At 45.6% G+C, this 19,601-nt stretch overlaps 2 protein-coding genes across 2 annotated transcripts in view; one reads left to right on the top strand and one right to left on the bottom strand.

Annotated features, from left to right (window-relative positions):
- The window catches only part of LOC124257376 (structural maintenance of chromosomes flexible hinge domain-containing protein 1-like), a 67,629-nt gene that overhangs the window by 39,534 nt on the left and 8,494 nt on the right, over positions 1-19,601 (top strand). The window contains exons 34-38 of the mRNA XM_046691422.1: positions 6,755-6,874; positions 7,959-8,044; positions 8,410-8,529; positions 8,664-8,765; positions 15,370-15,458. Coding sequence (XP_046547378.1) covers positions 6,755-6,874; positions 7,959-8,044; positions 8,410-8,529; positions 8,664-8,765; positions 15,370-15,458 — 517 coding nt within the window. The remainder of the gene's footprint in view (positions 1-6,754; positions 6,875-7,958; positions 8,045-8,409; positions 8,530-8,663; positions 8,766-15,369; positions 15,459-19,601) is intronic.
- On the bottom strand, positions 518-18,419 carry LOC124257345 (leucine-rich repeat protein SHOC-2-like). Its single transcript, XM_046691383.1, has 6 exons — positions 17,905-18,419; positions 6,073-6,438; positions 3,789-5,141; positions 2,803-3,016; positions 2,083-2,361; positions 518-1,615 (listed from the first exon to the last, which is right to left on the bottom strand). Exons 2-3 carry the CDS (start codon positions 6,428-6,430, stop codon positions 3,796-3,798), a joined length of 1,704 nt encoding a protein of 567 aa, XP_046547339.1. The 5' UTR covers positions 6,431-6,438; positions 17,905-18,419; the 3' UTR covers positions 518-1,615; positions 2,083-2,361; positions 2,803-3,016; positions 3,789-3,795.

Genomic DNA, 19,601 nt, shown 5'->3' with positions numbered 1-19,601 from the left:
GTTATCTGGAGCTATGAACCTATGTTAGCATGCCTCACATCACCTCACATCACCTCACATCACCTCACATCACTGGGAGGGAATGTGGGAATGTTGATCACAAATGATAAGCAGAGTAAAAGTTTAGTACTTTTATAAACTTCCTTTCAGAAAAAGTCAGTCATATCTTTGAGGATAATGTGACAACAAAAATTCACAGATATATGTTTGGGATATTTAAACATGAGTTATTTTGTCTCGATCCAGCAAAAGGAAGAAATGTTTCTTTAACTCAGGGGTGGAAATAACCAATTGCCCGACGTCTGAGTCCAGTGTTTTTTTCTGTCGGGCAAGCAAATTCGTATATCACACTGTACCGGCGTCCAGTTGACTTTCCAATGTTAATTATGTTGTTTATTAAAAAATCAACAGGAAAACGGCCGGTATAGTGGACAAATTATCAGGACAAGTGATTTCACATGTGCCACTGTACCGGAGTACACTAGCAATTTTAAAGTTATTTCCACCCCTGTTAACTAATGATAATTAAAGTACTACTACATTTAAGTATTTGGCTGGTGTGGTGTTGTGACTGTAGTAAATGTCTACGGGACAGTTATTCCATCTGTGGATGACAAGAGTCGTACAGTGTCAGTCTGCACAACCTGATGATGGCATAGGGACAGAGCTGGAGAATGGGAGAAGTGGGGGTTTTATGTTATAGTGTTGTCAGCAAACTTAGCACAGAAACAAGTGATTGATATGAAGAGCATCACAGACCATCATGTGACCTGACTACCTTAACCAGTTTAGCCCACTCTCATTATAATTTGTTCCAGGATACTGTGAATTAGTGTCAAGAGTGTGCTATGGTACTGATCAGCATAACTCCTGCACCAGTTAGTTAGCTGACCAATATGTGGCTGAAAAACTGCTGTGTGAGGCATTAAACAACAAACAATCATAAAAACAAATCAGTATTCAAGAGTGTTGTGGCCCAGTCCAAACCTGACCTTACTTTGTACCTCACAACCATCACATACAGTTCCATGAATCAACAGTGAATACAACTGATGTGATTCACAACGCACAACAATGTTCCAGTGCATTCTGTTACTGGACATAATCATCCTAACAGTCCTTTTTCATCTCTGGCAGAGATGGTACAGCACTACTGCATGGTTTGTGGAATATTTGGGTAAAAGAAAGTCATGCATTGAGATGGATGATACACCCAGAGCTCATGGTAGACAACAGACAATTCAGTTCAAGACTGTTCACAGTCACCTTATACAATGTTCAAGTTCTTTCATAGTATTTGTCTCCCAGTTGTTGGCTGTCAGCTTTGTGTCCTTTTGGACCTCACCCATATGCCAGTATCCATTTGACTTCAGTTATCTGCCCCTTTCTGTCAGACTTCAGTTATCTGCCCCTTTCTGTCAGACTTCAGTTATCTGCCCCTTTCTGTCAGACTTCAGTTATCTGCCCCTTTCTGTCAGACTTCAGTTATCTGCCCCTTTCTGTCAGACTTCAGTTATCTGCCCCTTTCTGTCGAATCCCAAGTCGCTGAAGCAGCTCCTCCACTGACTTGCATGCCTTGTACTTACACTTGGCCTTTGTCACCACTGCTACCTTTCTGAAATGGCAGCACAAGTTTTAGGGGTATTATTGGACTTAATGTTGACCTTTATAGCATGCTTACAAGTGTGTTGTTGTTTTACATGCTTTTAACAAAAGTGGAAAATGCGGTCCTGTCATATCACTTTCCCTGGATTGAATAGATGAGTTAGTGGATGTTGATAAGCAGAGTAAAAGTGGATGTTGTAGTAGAATATTTATTAAATCCGTCCAGGCAAATCATGGCTGAATGCTTGAACAACCACCCTTGAGATAAAGGCACAGAAACCACAATCAGGCAGGTTACACAGCCACACAGTCTTCATGATAAGGATGGCATGTCGCTGACTCTAAATATTTACTCTCTATGACTGCCACTAGCAGGACAATAAGCATGGTGTTAAGTAGACATTACCCAGTGCTATGCAGATTCTGTGGGGTGAAGTGTTGCATAACATGTTCTAGAAGGAATGAAGTCCTACTCACCCTGTCAGGTGCCAGGCATTGAAGGTTACAGCTCCCTTTGCTGACTGGTAGCCACTTGAACAAGGTGTACAGGAGTTGTCTGCCCTTACAGTCACAACCATCAGGTGACCACGTCTCATTTCGGGTGGAGCAGGGATGGTGATTGTCACTGCACTGTTGATGACAGCCTGTGACTCTAGAAGCTTGAAATAAATTACGGGGGCCGACAGCAAGTAGATTTTCAACATAACGTTCCATGGACTTGATCTTTGCCAGGAGGCTGTGCTTGATGCGTAGGACCTGTGTTTAGATCCAGTGTTAATCATGAATGTCTCATCTTAAGATCAGGATCACTAGAAGTGTATATCTAACATTTGATGTGTTTTAGTTATAAAAAAGGATGAGTTGAAGTTGCATAATTGATATTACAGATAGAGATCAAATACGGAATCTTATCAAAACCATACACTGGAGAATTCATTGTCAAAATTTTGAGGTAGAGACCAAAGTTAGTGCAAATGTCAGTGAAAATGATTATAATTAATAATTACATAACTTTTTAAATTGCTGTATTTACTGAAAAACTATCTGTATTATGCACAAGAAATCTAGATTGTCGTTTTGGGGGTTTGCTAACCAGCACTCTGGGTTTAGCGTGTTTAAGGGTGCTCTTTGGTTAAGGAGGTAGTGCAGGGGGCATTAATACAGCAAATATGGTAAGTCTGGATGGAGTTGACTGACCTGAAGTGTAGCATGTACAGTGTTGATGAAGGCGTTGGTGGGGGCAGTGACCTGTATACGGTTGTCGAAACTTGAGACATAGGAACCCCCAGACTGTGTGATGGTGAACGTCTCAGGCTGACTGTACTCCAGGCCGTAGTTCTCCACAGTAGCATCCTGACTCAGTCGCCATACACCATTCGGGGTTTTCTGTATGGTGCGGTCATCAGAGAATCTAGAACACACACTCAAAATCATTGGTGTGCTCGGAAATGTGTGACCAAAGCCACTGAATTATGTCATAATATTTATCATATTGCAGTATAGGTCCTGAGTACCCCATGCTTGCTGTAAAACACTTCAAGTGGAAATTGTGTGACTACATACCATATGACCTTGCATCACTCTGCCCCAACAGTAATATACATATAATATAGCTCTAATATTTAGCCGTGATTAGAAACTCTTCTCTTGACAGCTAGAGTGTAAGTGTGTTTAGTTTGTTTTTTTAGCCACTTTTAGCAATATTTCAACAATATCACGGCGGAGGACATGAAAAATGGGCTTCATACATTATACCCATTTGGGGAATCGAACCCATGTCTTCAGCGTGACAAGTGAACCCTTTAACCACTACGTTACCCCACCGCCCCTGATAACAGTCACCAAAATAGTCCATGGTAGTCACACAAGTAAGCAATTGTCATAGAAAGCAGCTGCTGAGATATCCATATCCACACTGTTGTCAGGTCAAACATCGATAGAGTCAATCAAGAGTAAATATTGTGTATATAAATGTACATTAGGCCTGTGGCCTTTTAAGTACCGAATAAAGATTGATTGACATCGATAGAGTCTGTTGAACAGACAAACCCAAGTGATTGAATGTTTGAATGTGCCTTAATTGTTGACTAAAAGTCTGTAAAAGATTTATTAAGTTGACACAACTTTTTTCATTTTCGTAAAAGCATACAGATAAAAATCTGCTAATTGTGTACTGTACTGACCTTTTGCCTATGGTGTTGTTGGCAATGACAGGATGGAGTAGCTGCTTGTTGAGCAGCATCTCGATCTGGTTGCAGACCCCCAGCAGCGTGTAGTCTCCCCCTGGGGCATTAGGTCACCATGTGATGGCTCCGTCCGGGCCACCCCTGAGTCAGGAGACTTGCCAACCTTTTTCAGGTTTGGCTCACTGCGATACGTCCTGATCGATGTCCTTGAATCCAGACTGATACTGTCTTCCTCAAGAAACATTGTGCGGAGTTCCTTAGTCTGATATTCCAAGGCTGACTTCTTTCCCGTTGTCTGGTATTCCTCAGCTGGCATTCTTCCCATAAGCGTTTCACTTCTAGATCTTCTGTTACCTTTTGTTGGAGGCTTGGAAAAGTTATGACCGAGAGTCTTTGATCCATCTTTCGGGATGGGTCTTCTTGTCAGAGGTCGTGATGATCTCAAAGTGTTTGACTTTGGATTCTCATCTTTAACAGGGTCTTTCTTTTTGAAAATTCCAAATAGCCCCTTTGACTCTTTCTCTGGCTGAACGTTCTTGCGCATATTCTTGTCATGGACAATGGTGTTGCCCTTGATATTAAACTTTTGTAGGTTCTCCAACTTGTACATGTTGTCAGGCAAGGTGTTAATCTTGTTGTAGCTGAGGTCAAGGGTCTGGAGTTTGGTCAGCAGGACAATCTGGGGGTTGATGTCATAGATCTTGTTTTGCTCCAGACGCAGGTACTTGAGCTGAGTGAGGTCAAATATCCCCTGAGGAAGAGACTCCAGTTTGTTGTTAGCAGCATTCAGGCAGATCAGGTTCTTCATGCGTGACACAGAGAAACTAGTAAAGTCATTACCAGAGATGTTGAGATATTGCAGGTTATCAAATTTGTCCGGGATAGTCATGAGCTTGTTGCCTTGGACATGGAGCACTCGGAGAGACTGCAGTCGGGTCAGTTCTGTGGGAAGAGCAGTAAGTCTGTTTTTAGAGACATTAAGAAACTTGAGATGTCTCATCCGTGTGACCATGATGTTGAGTGATGTGAACTGGTTGAGGCTGATGTTGAGCTCCCTGAGTTGCTTCAAGGAGTCAAAGTCTGGTGGGAGACCTGCTAGCCTGTTTTGAGAGAGGTTGAGGACATGGAGGGAGGAGAGCTTGCACACGGGGACAGGGACCTGGTCCAAGAGGTTATTGGCAAGGTTCAGGAACAGCAGCTTGCTGAGATTCTGGATGGAGAAGGGCAGATACCACAGTTTGTTCTGATGCATGTCCAGGTGTTTGAGGTTTGTCAGTAGGCCAACTTCATGGGGAATCTGCTCTAAATCATTCTCACCAAGCTGGAGGACCTTCAGGAGATGCAGCGAACCTCAATAAAAAAACAGTGTTAATTAACTCATGTAGGAAACAATATGTGGTCTATTTCCTGTACATTGTGTAAGTTACAGCTTGTTTAGCTTGACCTGATCAAGTGAATACTAATGCATTGCGTGACCGTGTCACAACTGGTTGGGTCCATTATTGTGAAGGGCTGCACCTTTGTCAGTTCATTGTCAACATCCGAGACGAGGTCGCCATTTGACATCTCAGTGTCGAGAAATCGTCAGCAATGTCCTAACTTTCTTTAAAAAGGAAGCTAGAGATAGTTTAATGTTTCCGATTCGGGCTTTTAGGCATTAAAAACCTTCCTTGACCTGCCGTTTGTGCCTTTTGACCTCCCGGGTCATGCATATGTAGAGTAGCTCAGGTCAAGCTGAACAAGCTGTAGGTATGTGCTGTTATTATCAGTTATGGCAATTTTCTGCTGATTCCCAGATTTATTTTGCATTTTCAAATTGATCAAGTCTGTGAATCGTCTGAACCCACCATACGACGACACAATATTAAGTTTTCAGCTAGAAAAAAGAGATTCCTATTGCCATTCCAGTATTTTGACAAAAATACTTTAATAATGATTGATTAATCAGGACATTTGTTAATGTGGTGATTTTGTCTGGAAAGATACCATCTAGTTGCTATGCCTAAGATCTATTTCTTAGGTCTGATTCATAAGTGATTACTTGTTTCTTTAATTTTTTGAGTCATACTTTGTTATGTTGTTATTGAAAGTACCTCGTGAATTATTGGAGGCAATGGTTGTATGGAGGTAAATATTTTAACACATTTAACACCCAAGATGAATTCCCGTGTACAGTTGAAATTGTGTAATGTTGTAAAATGTGGAGTGCCTATGTAAATGCATTACACCGGGGCACTATGACATAAAGGATTTGGATTCTTTGAATATAATTGCAACTTACAAACACACTTTGGCAGTGTTGACAACCTGTTGTTGGTGAGGTTGAGCTCAGTCAGGTGTTTACAGTTGATGAGTGTCTGTGGTAGAGATGTGATGAGGTTGTGCTGGAGTTGGAGAAGACGTAGACCTCGGAGATAGGACAACATGACCGGGAGCTGCTCCAGCTTGTTGTGGGACAGCTTGAGTACCTCGATCCTGGTGAACTGGAACACCTCGGGGGGCACCACTGACAGGTTCCGGTTGTGTAGGTCCAGCTCAACATAGCCTTTAGAGTTGGTCACCACTCGCAGGCGGATACGTGGTTTACGAGGCACAGTGGATGCATGATCTAGCCAGGCATTCACAGTAGCTTTACTCATGATGGTGTCTGAAAAATGCATTGTTTAATATTTCAAAAAATTGTGAATCAGTAGAAAGTTCAGATATGTTAACGTTTGAGTAGAGGAGGACATTACTCAAGCATAAAGCTTTTCATCTTTTCGTTGACGTGGGCCCTCGTTGACGAAAAAAACTTTCGATGAACGTAACTACCATACTCTCGAATAGACTTAAGATAGTTGTAGCACTAAGATTGCTTTGTGCAAGTGTGCCCTGGTGAAATTACACATGAGTAAATTATATAGAAAGAACAAACAAATTGGCAAGAAACTGAGGTCGAGTGACAACAAGATGTTGTATTTCAGATGCAAAGAAGCAGTCACAGATGGCAGCGCTGTCGAAGGAGCGGGACAACCTGCAGTCCACCATCAGAGCCTACAAGTCAATGTTCGAGACCCAGCAGCAACTTGTTAGTGAACTCCGAAGTAAGTCAGGATTAACCTGTCGGGCAGTTAATGAAAGACCTCAGGTTTCCACAAATGATAATGCCCTGAAAAATCGCATTACCCTTATAGCAGTAGTATAGAATGAGGGCTTATATCCTAGCAGTAGTATAGAATAAGGAGGACATATATCGTAGCAGTAGTATAGAATGAGAGGCTTATATCCTAGCAGTAGTATAGAATAAGGAGGACATATATCCTAGCAGTAGTATAGAATGAAGGCCTATATCCTAGCAGTAGTATAGAATGAAGGCTTATATCCTAGCAGTTGTATAGAATGAAGGCTTATATCCTAGCAGTAGTATAGAATAAGGAGGACATATATCCTAGCAGTAGTATAGAATGAGGGCTTATATCCTAGCAGTTGTATAGAATGAAGGCTTATATCCTAGCAGTAGTATAGAATAAGGAGGACATATATCCTAGCAGTTGTATAGAATGAAGGCCTATATCCTAGCAGTAGTATAGAATGAAGGCTTATATCCTGGCAGTAGTATAGAATGAGTGAGTGAGTATAGTTTTATGCCACTTTCAGCAATGCTCCAGCTATATATCAGGGGATGGCAGAAATTGGCTCCACATGTAGGGAATTGGACCCTGGCTATCAGACATGGGCATAGAACGAGAGCAGAATGAGTGAAGAATGAATTATTTAACACTGAATTTGTAATTCAGTGCAGACTGTACATATATATGTGTCACTTTTACAGTGTCCTCTCATTCTGTATAGTATAGAGGGTCTAGTATGGAGTGATAGCGTACTGCTTTGTTTTGCTAGCAGGCTGTCGGTGTCGAACTGAGAAGCAATTAGTGACTGATCACATCGTGACTAGAGTTGTGGATGTCCCACCAGACACACGGGCTGCTCTGTGATCAAACGTGAGGCTGACAGACGAACATGACAACATGTGTAATATCTCCCTGATATTGTACTGTGATATATTTAGATGGATTGAGGTAATGAAACTGATGTTGGATGGTTGGTACTATTTTATGATTGTTCAGCCAAACACCATTCCGACACATGATTCTAGTCAGTTTATGAATGTTATTCCTTACTTTCCAGTCTCCGTTGTTGAAGCTACAAGGGAGGAACAGAACATTCGAGGGGAACTCCGCAAACAGAACATTCCTCCATCCCAGCTTCAAGATGTAAGTTTGATATTCCGAGTAGGATCCCAATATCTTGACATATGTATCTCTTACATTTCACGTCATACGCATGACAGTTTATCTCATTTGGATTTTGTTTGTTTGTTATTTAACACCACACGCGACGATATTCCAGATGTATGGTGGCTGTCTGTAAATAATTGAGTCTGGACCAGACAGTTAAGTGATCAACAGCATGAGCATCGATTTATGTAGTGGGGATGCAATGACATGCGTCAACTAAGTCAGCAAACCTGACCACACTATCCCGTTAGTCGCCTTTTACGACTAGCATGGGTTGCTTAAGAGCAATTTTAACCCAGATCTTCACAGGGTGTATAAATCTGAGCCATGGTGTGTTTCAGATCAGTGTGGTAGACAAACTTGTGGCAGCCCGTGTTAAGGAGAGAGAACATCTGCTGAAAGTACCCAGGCGGCTCTGTGGCCTGCCCCCAGCACCCAAGGACCATGAAGTCTTAGGAAAAGTAAGTAACTTGATACTGGCTGCCAAAGGATGCAACTCAGCATGTCACAAGTAACTCCTGTTGTGTAAACACAGGCGGAACTGTTCCTCCAGTAACCACGAGGCAGCATGTTTAATGTTGTTTTGTTGTTACAGATAGCACATCTGGGTCGGGTTGAAGATAACGACATTGCACGTGTCATGTCGTGGCATATGTCAGCTGACATGGACTGTGTCGTCACTCTGTCCACAAAGAAGGTAAGCTGCTCTCACACTACTAATGTAATCATTGTAATCATTGTAATCTGTGCCCCTCTCTTTATGACAACTCTCTATCTGTAATACTACAAGACACGAAGCAGCTCAAATAATTTAGTCCATACTAATTAAGATATTTTGTTATGTGTATGTAATATTCATATATACCTGACATACATACACTTGAGTCGGTGAAATTAACCACAATTAAATTAACAGTCTGGGAAGAACTGTTAAAAAGGTGTGTTGGTAATAACACTTCTTGACACTGTCACGCTACACTCTGTCTGAAGCCTTCGACATGGATACATACCAGTGATTTAGATATGCTGACACCAGTACTTTAATGTAGGAATATATCTATTCTTTTTCAGAGAGATCGTCCTTGGGGTACATATTATGCATTTTCCGGCTGAAAAATGTCCTGTGACAGTTGTATCAATGTTTTTTGAATAAAAAGATTGTACAATAAATAAACTCTTTTATTTATTATACGGACCCTACCTCACGGAGTTACCTCCCTTAGAGCATGCGCACCAACTGGGTAGGCTCCTAGACCCGTATCATCATTCCTTCTGCTGTCACGGCCGTGAACAGACGTGTTTTGAGTAACCCATTCATGAGCGTGCTGGCTGTTAAAAAGACTATGTCTGAGACACCACCTGTATGTATGGTCTTTATTTGTCTAAAACAAGAACAGTAAAGCTTTACAGTTGGTTGTTTCATAATTGTGACTTTGTATTAATACAAAATTACGCGAACTTTCCCGTGGTTACGCCGCGTGTTGCTCTGCCATGGCGGGAAGTTTAGCGTGCCATAATGGTCGTAATATTGCGTATTAAAACCAACTATTACTTCCGTGGTAACCTTCACGTAGTTTTCAATGTTTTCTACGTGTTTATCTGCTGCTGGCGCCGTTAACTAACATGTTTGCGTGTTTGTTTCAGGCCTTTTCATGCTGTTCGGTCTGTGAGGGAGTATCCCGGGCCGACAGTCATACCAGTTGCGTGGCCTGTCTGGAGAAGACAGGCCATGAAACTGACTCCTGTCCTATTTGTCTGGCCTTTTCCCGGGCCCAGAAGAGGCGGGCTGCCGACACCTTGTTCTATCGCGAAATCGTGGCGGGGAGGGACCTGGCGCGAGGGTTCCCCGTCTAAGTCCAAGCGTGTGTCAAAAAGGGAAAAATCCCGTGGCCCTTCCCCTCTCCTGCCACGCCGAGTGGTTTTGACATGTCACTGATGGAGTCTATGTTTCAGCAGCAGATGGACTCGATGAAGTCGCCGTTAAGTGAGTCGGTTGGAGGTCTCCGGCAGGAGTTCCTCACCCACTCGGGCCGGGGTGGAGAAGTCGAGGGTGGGATCGCGCGGGCTCGGCTCGATCCCTCGGCCTTGAGGCGTCTGTAGATCCGTTGCCTCTGGCCGGATCCGGGCCTTTCGGCTGCTCCGGAGAGGAAGTGCTCCCAGTCCCCTCTCGAGCTTCGGCGAGGGCCGTTGAGTATTCCTGGTATTCCGGTCCTTGCGCACACCCGCCCCATGAGGCGGAGGCACCAGTTCTGCCTGGCCTGCCTCCAGCGTCTCGAGACGGAGTCCCGCCGCGCCCGGCTGGCGCTGGCGTGGAGCAGTCTGTCTGTTCTTCCCTTCCTGTGGTTCCTAGCGTTAGGCAGTCCACGGGTCGGGGTTAGGGTCCTCTTACGGAGGAGGGCCAGCCTCTGACTTCGGGCTCGGACGCCGAGGCAATGGAGCTTAGGGGAGGTCGAGAGCCTGACTGGCGGCTTCCGTTTTGCCGGCCTTGCGGGAGGTCCGGCAGAGAGAATGCCGAGGCCTACCCAGGCAGCGGTGCCTGCTGGTTGCGTGGACTCGACTGAGTTCAGCTTGCCTGGCGGCGTTTGCCCTAGGCAACCCTCACGAGCGCAGCTCCGCATTCTGCCATCGTTGGTCTCGGGCGTGGTCGATCCCCTCTTGTCTGGTGCCCGAGTAAGGTTTGACTTACCTGAACTTCGTGCGGCGCTACCAGCTTGGGGAGGATTCCCTGTTCGTTGTACCAATTGTTGGCGAATGTGTTTTCACTTCCGTCGCCCTGGGGAGGCTCGGCTTCCTCGGAGCAGCTCGGCTGCTCGGCAAGGGCGCTAACTCCACCTTTTGCCCTGGCGGCATCCCCTGCGGCGCCGCGTGCGGACCTACGAGGAGGTCTGCGAACGCCGGGCGATGCAGCAGGTGCGGGTGGTGGTCCATGAGGCCTACCTCACCTCGGTTCAGAGGTCGGCCCTGGAAGGCGGAGGGCATGCTGGCGGCGATGTCGCCGCATGTCGTGCTGCTCCGTCAGCTTTGGAAGTGCAGGCTCACGCTGGCAGCGCGACTCTTTGCGGTCTGCTGCGTCGGACGGTGATGTGGCGCGAGTCATGGGGATCGCCGGCTGTGGCTGTCGGCGTCTAGGTACTCGGCAGCAACACAGCAGACCTTGCTGGCCCTCCCTTTCCGTCTGGGGAGCGACCCTCTTTCCAGGGGCCCAGCAGGTCATACGAGGAGGCTGCGCTGCAGCTACCTCCTTCAAGGACTCTAAGGCCTTGTTGGAGCACCAGCGGGTGTCTCGCCCAGCGGCTCCGTGCCACCTTCCTCCGCCGGGGTGCAGCCTACACCCGAGTCTGCCGGCTGGCCGGCCGCTTGGTAGGGGTAGGCGGAGGAACAGGTCCGCCAAGGGTAGGGGCAAGGAGCAGTCCTCGACTAGCTCCCCAGCCTTTCAGTGGCGCGGGAGGTCTGCCCGACCTCCGTTAACCCATCAGGCTGCCGCTCAAGCCGTGTGTCACGCCCAGTCAGCTCCGCTACCGGGTCTACACGCGCTCCTACCCCATATCCAGTGGGAGGCGCCTCTCTCTATTCCTGCGGAATGGGAGAAGGCTACCAACAACGGCAGGTGCTGGCCCACGGTCAGCATAGGCCATCTCCCACTGTGGGCGAGTCCGCCCGACTTCACCGGCATCGTCGCACTCGGTGCCGTCATGTCAAGCCAGAGGCGGACATATTAGCGACGAAGTTCAGGCTCTGCTGGACAAGTCCCTAATCGGCGCATTCCACGGGGAGAGGAACAGGCGGGATTTTATTCCGCGTACTTCGCGTCCGAAGAAAGGCGGCGGGTTCCGTCCGATTCTCAACCTCAAGGGGTTGAATCGCATGCTCGAAGTACCATCCTTCAAGATGGAGACACTGCGCTTCGGTGATCTCATCTGTTCAGCCCGGCGATTGGCTCCGTCAATCGACCTAAAGGATCGCGTATCTGCATGTACCCATACATCCATCGTTCAAGCAGTACCTTCGGTTCTCTTCACGGACGGGATGTATTACCAATTCAGGGTGCTCCTTCGGCATATCGACTGCCCCAAGGGTGTTCACCAAGCTCATGTTAGTCCCAGCTACCCTAGCTCGCGCTCGCAAGGAAGGCGTTGTTACCCTTACCTAGGCGACTGGTTGCTCCGAACACTAACACAGCCAGCGAAGTCAGATGCTACTCACACAGTGATAGACATTCTAACTTCGACTGGGGTGGATCATCAACCTCAAGAAATCCGACCTGGTACCCACCCAGGACTTGGTTTTCTTGGGGGCGATTCAAGCGAACAAGGATCTCGTTTCCTTGTCGCCCGACCGGGTCACCAGAGTTAGGAGATGGTCTCTTCATTCCTCTCCCAGCCCCAGGCACCAGCACGGACTTGGCTCCGTCTACTGGAGCCATATGGCGGCGGCGATCTCTGTAGTGTGGCGGAGGCGGTTGAATGCGTCCCATACAGCAAGCTTTGGCTCGGCTGTGGACTCACACGGAGGATCTGGGCGCAGTCTCACAGTCCCAGTGGTTGACACCTCACCTTCAGTGGTGGACAAATGTCGGGAATCTCACCAGGGGTTCCCTTGGAAATCGGCGCCAGCTCTCACAGTTCAGACAGATCGTCCCTCCGCGGGCTGGGGCGTTCTGGGCAGTCTGTCGGGCTTCGGACTCTGGTCGAAGCGAAGCTCACCTTCACATCAGCGTGTTGGAACTGAGAGCTGTGCGGTTGGTATTGAGGCTTCAGAGAGCATGTCCGTGGCCAGGTAGTCCGTCTTCAGTTAGACAACCAGGCGGCCATGTCGTACATCCTGAAGCAGGGAGGCACGGTGTCCCCAAAGCTCCTCCGGAAGCGTGGGACTTTCTCCTCTGGAGCGACCAATACGATTGTCAGGTACTCCCTGTTTATCTCCGGGGCTGGAGAAGCGTCGCGAGCAGATGCGCTCTCGCGGATCCTGGCCCCGCAGTGAATGGATGCTCGACAGGCAGATATTCACAGTAATCTCCCAGTTATGCGGGTGGTTCGAGGTGGATCTGTTTGCGTCCGGCGGGGCGCATCAGACTTCCGTGTTCTGCTCTCGGATACGGACCCAGGGCGTTGGCTGCCGCGCCTTCCTGCTGGATTGGGACGGGCAAAGTGCTCTGGGCGTTCCGCCATTACCACTCATTCCCGTGTCCTTTCACAGCTGTCCACCAGCCAGCTCGGCTACTTGTGCTACTGGCACGCTTTGGCGTCACAGAGCTGGTTTCGGTAATTCTCAGGTTTCTGGCTCAGCCTCCTGTTCTATTACCTGCGACCGGACATTCTCACTCGAGCGCGCGCCCACCCAAATCCGCGGATTCAGTGGGTGGCTTGGCCTCTGTCAGGTCTAACCTCGAGGCGCGAGCGAATTCCTGCAGCAGTTGCAGACACAATTCTGGCTTCGAGGCGGGATTCGACAAGCGTTCAGTACGAGGATAGGTGGTCCGCTATGCGCCGCTGGTGTTCAGATAAGGGGATTGCAGATCCTTTTCTGCTCGGATTTAGTCCAGTATTGGAGTTTTGCAAGCCTCGTTTGGAAGAAGGCCTGGCGGCCGACCATTCGCGGCTACTCCACCGCTATTTCCACTTTTCACACCCCTGTCGATGGTGCTCTTCTGGGGCAGCACCCTCTCGTTTAGCGCTTTCGCTGGCTGGCCGGGCGGATTCGACCTGCTCTCAGGCGAACCAGTCCACCTTGGGATTTGTCGATCGTGCTTTCGATTGGCTGTCGGTCCCACTTTCTCACACCTATCGGCTATTTCCATTCAGTTGTTGACCTGGAAAGCTGTTTTCTGGTCATGGTAACATCTGGTCGAAGGGTCGGCGATTTACATGCTATGTCGTCCGACCCGGCTGACTGTGTTTCACGGATCGTGTCAGTATTAAGCCTCCCAGATGCCCGACCGAAGGTCGATCACGCTTTCCATGTGACAGCTCCTATCGAACTTCCTACTCTTACCCAGCCTTCCACATCGGGGACCACTCCTCTCTGAGCACTCACCCGTTGGATGTCCGTAAGGCGCTCAAAGTCTATCTCAAGCGAGCGCAGGGGATCCGTCACGGGTACCCAGCTGTTCTGTTGTTACGGTGGCGGGAAGGCTGGTCTGCCAGCCGAGCAAGCAGACTTTGTCTCGCTGGCTAGTATCGTGTATTTGTGCCGCTTATCAGGCTAAGGGCAAGCCTCCCCTGAGGGTTGAAGGCTCACTTTCGGTCAGGGCAGTAGCGCGCATCAAAAGCTTTTGCATCGGCACTCCCCATTGAAGAGATCTGCTCCGCTATTTGGAGCGGCCAAGCACGTTTATCGCCATTATCAGCTCGTCACGCATTCCCCGTAATCGTGCAAACTTTGGCCGTACTGTTCTCTCCAGTGGACAGTGTCCTGCCACCCTGACCGAGTGAGTCTTGGTTTATTGGTTTGTTTTGGCTACTGTACAATAAGATTCCATTATTGACATGTCTGCTAATGTGAGCTCACTCAGAGAACCTGTACCCCTTTCGATTCTCACGGAGTTACTGTATCGTTAGTGAGTGGTATTTTTGTTTCCCCTCTGATTGCTCTCATGAAAGAAGCCACTTAGTGGGTCGGATTTCGTTGATATTAGCACTCGTGCAATGTCTCATTATGCTAGAGGTAGATCTTTGAGCACAAATCCTCCCTGTCAGTTCCCCTCCCATAATGCCTCTCGTGAGGCGAAACTGGGTCAGTGACAGGTGAGTGTTATGGCGTCTGTTCAATTTTTTTCCATGATACGATCGCTATATTTTGAGTGTGCTTGGACAGAATTCCCTCCTCCCTGGCCTCCGGTCTTTGGGAGTCTGTGTTTATGCATAATATGTACCCCAAGGACGATCTCTCTGAAAAAGAATTAACCAAACCTGCAGAGGTTTTCAATTCTTTGAAGAGAGTCGTCCTTGGGGTAGGGCCTCCCGCCTCCCCGCAATTCTGTTCACTGATAAGAATTCAGCAGAAGGAATGATGATACGGGTCTAGGAGCCTACCCAGTTGGTGCGCATGCGCTAAGGGAGGTAACTCCGTGAGGTAGGGTCCGTATAATAAATAAAAGAGTTTATTTATTGTACAATCTTTTTATTCAAAAAACATTGATACAACTGTCACAGGACATTTTTCAGCCGGAAAATGCATAATATGTACCCCAAGGACGACTCTCTTCAAAGAATTGAAAACCTCTGCAGGTTTGGTTAAGTTTATGTATTTACAGTATTTTAAATGACTGAACGTGAGTGTAGAAATATGTTTTTCCTCTCCAGGCCAAGGAAATCTACCACCAGACCAATGGGAAGCAGCAGGTTCTTCCCCTCGACTCCATCTACCGGAAGAATCTGCCGGACTGGGGCAAGTGAGTACACGTACTGAGATGGAGTGAATATTGTTTTATGCTTTAGTCGGAAACACTGCAGCTATGCTATGCTTATTCCTGTGTAGGCCAGAGGCCCGTAGTACAAATAAAAACAATGATAATGAGTGAGTGGTACATTCACATTTTGACAGCACATGGTGTATAACCATAGCTAATTCCATAGAAGCTGGACATTTTCTGTTGACATTAGTATAAAGAAATTGTAAACTAATGGACATTATGTATATTTAGATGTGATATGATAGTAAGAGTATGAATTTTGAACCCCCTTGTATGAGTTTTCCCCTCCAGCATTCCTTGACTGTTAACTGTCATAAGACATAAACAGAGGAGGCATTGAAGTGGTCATTGATGGGATAGGTTCAGAATGTTATACATAGAGATCACCTGTATCCAGGTCTCTGATGGAGAGTTTCGAAGAGCTCACCATCTGGAGAGTTTCGAAGAGTTCACCATCTGAGACTGAGGAGGTGAGGTGAGGTGAGGTGAAATTGGGTTTAACGTCGTGCTTGAGAATATTTCGCTCATATGACGACGTGCATGCGTGTGTATGTGTAGGTGCGGCTGCTTGTACTAGCCCCGACTTAAGCTGGTTTTATAGTGCTAGCCCACTGAGATACCATGCCGCAGTGAAGCATGAATACCCCACTCAGACACATTATACTGACTCCGAGCCGACCAGTCCTTGTTGTACCCATTAGTGCCAAGCGCCAGGCAGGGACCAACAAGTACCATACTTTAACGTCTTTTGGTATGACGTGGTCGGGGATCAAACCCGCGACCTTCAGCTCTCCGGGCGGACGCTCTAACCACTACACCACCTAGGACTGAGGACAGAAAGGTAATTGGATTCTGGGGGTTGTTGAAAATCGTGAAAGAGCAGGGATTCCGGTCTCTTAGCTTTGTCACTTGTCCTTTGGCAAATGCTATGATAAATTATGTAAATCGGGGTGCCCAGGTCCTAGGAGCTCATGTAAAGATTTATTACAGGGACTCTGAAGCAACCATCACAAGTTCTAGCCTATGATCTGATCTTGATCAAAAGTCTAGGTCAGAGTCCTTGTGAACAATTCATCAAACGTTTGTCGACTTCCTACAGACTATCCTACAGAGGAATCTGTGGCCCAAAGTTCAACCATGAGATAAGTGCTTATTGTGAGATAGGATAAGTTTAAAAATTTGAAAAGTGTAACTATAAACAAAGTAGTTTATCAGAGATAACTGTTAACTTATATAGGAATAATGTGCAGAGGTTGGTGCCTTAACTGTATGACAGCTAAATACCACTGTATGAATATATATGTGTATTTCTACAAAGATTGTCCTTAGCTGTGAAACAGGTTCATCATGAATAAGAGACTTTCTGCCTTCATTAATGTGTAATCACAGACAGCAGGGCTACAGGGTTATTTATTATTCTCCAGTGATCCACACACTCCCTCCAAGTGACTGCACTCACAACAGAGGCATCATGTTCAAGATTTCAGTCTGTATCAACTTCAATAAATTACAAACATTTATATAACCATAGAAATTCAGGTTTTTCCAAGCTGAGTTTTTTCTATTTTCACACTTTCTTTCAGGTTTATTAAGTTTCGTTTTGTTACAAAATCAGATCACTGAAAATTTGTGATTAATCATGGCTCTCATTGGAATTCTACCTGTCCTTACAGTTTGTTATGCTATATTCTGACCTCAGTGAAGTAATCATTCAAGGTGTTTAGGATATAGATTGTATCTCTCATTCAGTATGTCAGTATAGACCGAATAAAGGAAACTGAATTCAGCTATTATTATTGTTGAAGTTGAAATATGCAAATACCACAGGTTTTGGGAAATGGAAGGCTCATTTACACAAGACTTTAAGTCATTAATTAAACTACTTTATAATCATTATTTCGGGGACCATTTGTTGCCTTAGGACCCCAGAAATTCATTACCTTAACCATTCAAGGGCTTAGACGAAATATTTTTGGAAGTATCTGCCTGGTTGAGGGAGCTCAGTGGTTAATGCATTTGTTCTTCACACTGAAGGTAGGGGTTTAAATCCCAGTATGGATACAGTATCTGGAGCCTATTTCCGTCACACCCTACAGTGATGTGACATATGACAGCAGCCTTAAAATAATCCAGTCTGGACAAGACAATCCAGTGATTGATATTGTGAGAACAATCTGCACATTCAGGCTACAGTATCGTACAATCAATCAAGTAGCTGGGCCTTGATTTTCGAAGCTCACTTAGCGCTAAGATAGTCGGAAGTTAATGTTTAGATATGGCACTTACGACTATCTTAGCGCTAAGAGAGCTTCGAAAATTTAGGCCCTGATCCTCACCACAAACTCCATCTGGTAACCCTCACAACCAGTACAGATTGTTGAGGGTCTACTCTAACCCAGAACCCCCTCAGGGGGACAATACTCACTTTACTTGGTTATGGCGCCCCTCACTGCCACTTGATGATGTTCACCAGAGTTATCCTGTCTGTGGTATCCTCACTACTTGTACCAATGGCCGCTCCCCTTCATCCCCTCTGATCCCCTCTACATCAGCACCAGGGATGTTGTTACCATGGTTTCAACCAAACTGACCTGCTTGATTACTGGCCTCATTATTTATTGATATCTGCTTGATTAAAAGTCAGCCATAGATTGGCCTCTGTGATTATTGATTGATCAGCCTTGTTATGGTGTAAGAGCCAACAGGTGGTGTGTCTTGTTCATGTCTTACTGTGTTCAGCGTTATTTCTTGGTACAGTTATTAATGATGTAATTTAAATGGCTAATGAGTCATAGCGTTTGTGCTTTGGCTTGGCATTGAATATATACTGCTCAAAAGAAGTTTAGAAACACTGTTTGTTTTCTTATAATACATCTACACTTAATCTGCTATTATCTATAGCCTTGACAGATTATCTATAGTCATAGATAACTGTGTGTTCTTAAACTCTTCTTTAGTACTGTATGTGGAAAACTTTAGCTAATGAAGAATACATTGACTTCCCAAGAATTTAAGGTTTTCCAATTGATTATTTGTTGTGTATTAATGCTTTTAGTATTTTCCCTGATATGTTACTGTGAGGATATTATTGTTTTATGTCTTTCAGTGGCATTTAGAAGTTGTACATAGATGTCCAAGATATTTTTATGGATTAAACTTCTTTTTTAATTTCTCTCACGACGTTTCGAGACCATTCCAGGTCCCTTCATCAGTTGAACTGGCAGTTAGGACTATGGCGTCGTCACTAACTGCCAGTTCCTAACTGCCAGTTCACCTGATGAAGGGACCTGGAATGGTCTCGAAACGTCGTGAGAGAAATTAAAAAAGAAGTTTAATCCATAAAAATATCTTGGACATTATTGTTTTAGTTCTTTATTATCAAACTGAACAACTCAGTTTCAGGATTCAACAGTTTTAATCAATGTTTCAAGTTATTATGTTGATATTCTATACTGTAGACATACTGTAAGAAAACCTACTACAACTTTGTAGGTTTGATAGGTTATCAAGGTACAGAGAACAAATGTTAAACATAATAGCTGCTAGGAATAGATGGCTTGAGCAGGATTGAGGCAGGTAAATGATTGGTTTTGATTATCACAATGATCCTATATATATATAACCAGCCTATAACCTATAACCACCACAATGATCCCCTATATATCAGCCTGTAACCATCACAATGATCCCTATCACAATGATCCCCCTATATATCAGCCTATAACCATCACAATGATAACCATCATCACAATGCCCCTGTAACCATCACAATGATCCTATATATCAGCCTATGACCATCACAATGATCCCTATATATCAGCCTGAACCATCACAATGATCCCTATATATCAGCCTATAACCACCACAATGATCCCTATATATCAGCCTATAACCATCACAATGATCCCTATATATCAGCCTATAACCATCACAATGATCCCTATATATCAGCCTATAACCACCACAATGATCCCTATATATCAGCCTATAACCATCACAATGATCCCTATATATCAGCCTATAACCATCACAATGATCCCCTATATATCAGCCTATAACCATCACAATGATATATATCAGCCTATATATCAGCCTATAACCATCACAATGATCCCTATATAT

This window comes from Haliotis rubra, unplaced genomic scaffold, assembly GCF_003918875.1.
Source record: "Haliotis rubra isolate DU_JTF1 unplaced genomic scaffold, ASM391887v1 Scf66, whole genome shotgun sequence".
Taxonomy (NCBI): domain Eukaryota; kingdom Metazoa; phylum Mollusca; class Gastropoda; order Lepetellida; family Haliotidae; genus Haliotis; species Haliotis rubra.
This window is presented reverse-complemented; position numbering and strand designations above follow the sequence as displayed.

What these genes read in the sequence shown, in the direction of transcription:
- LOC124257345 (XM_046691383.1), bottom strand. Translation starts at nt 6,430, where the DNA reads ATGAGTAAAGCTACTGTGAATGCCTGGCTAGATCATGCATCCACTGTG. An exon ending in AACACTGCCAAAGTGTGTTT is followed by an intron (nt 5,142 to 6,072) that starts GTAAGTTGCAAT and finishes TTTTTTATTGAG; the next exon opens with GTTCGCTGCATCTCCTGAAG.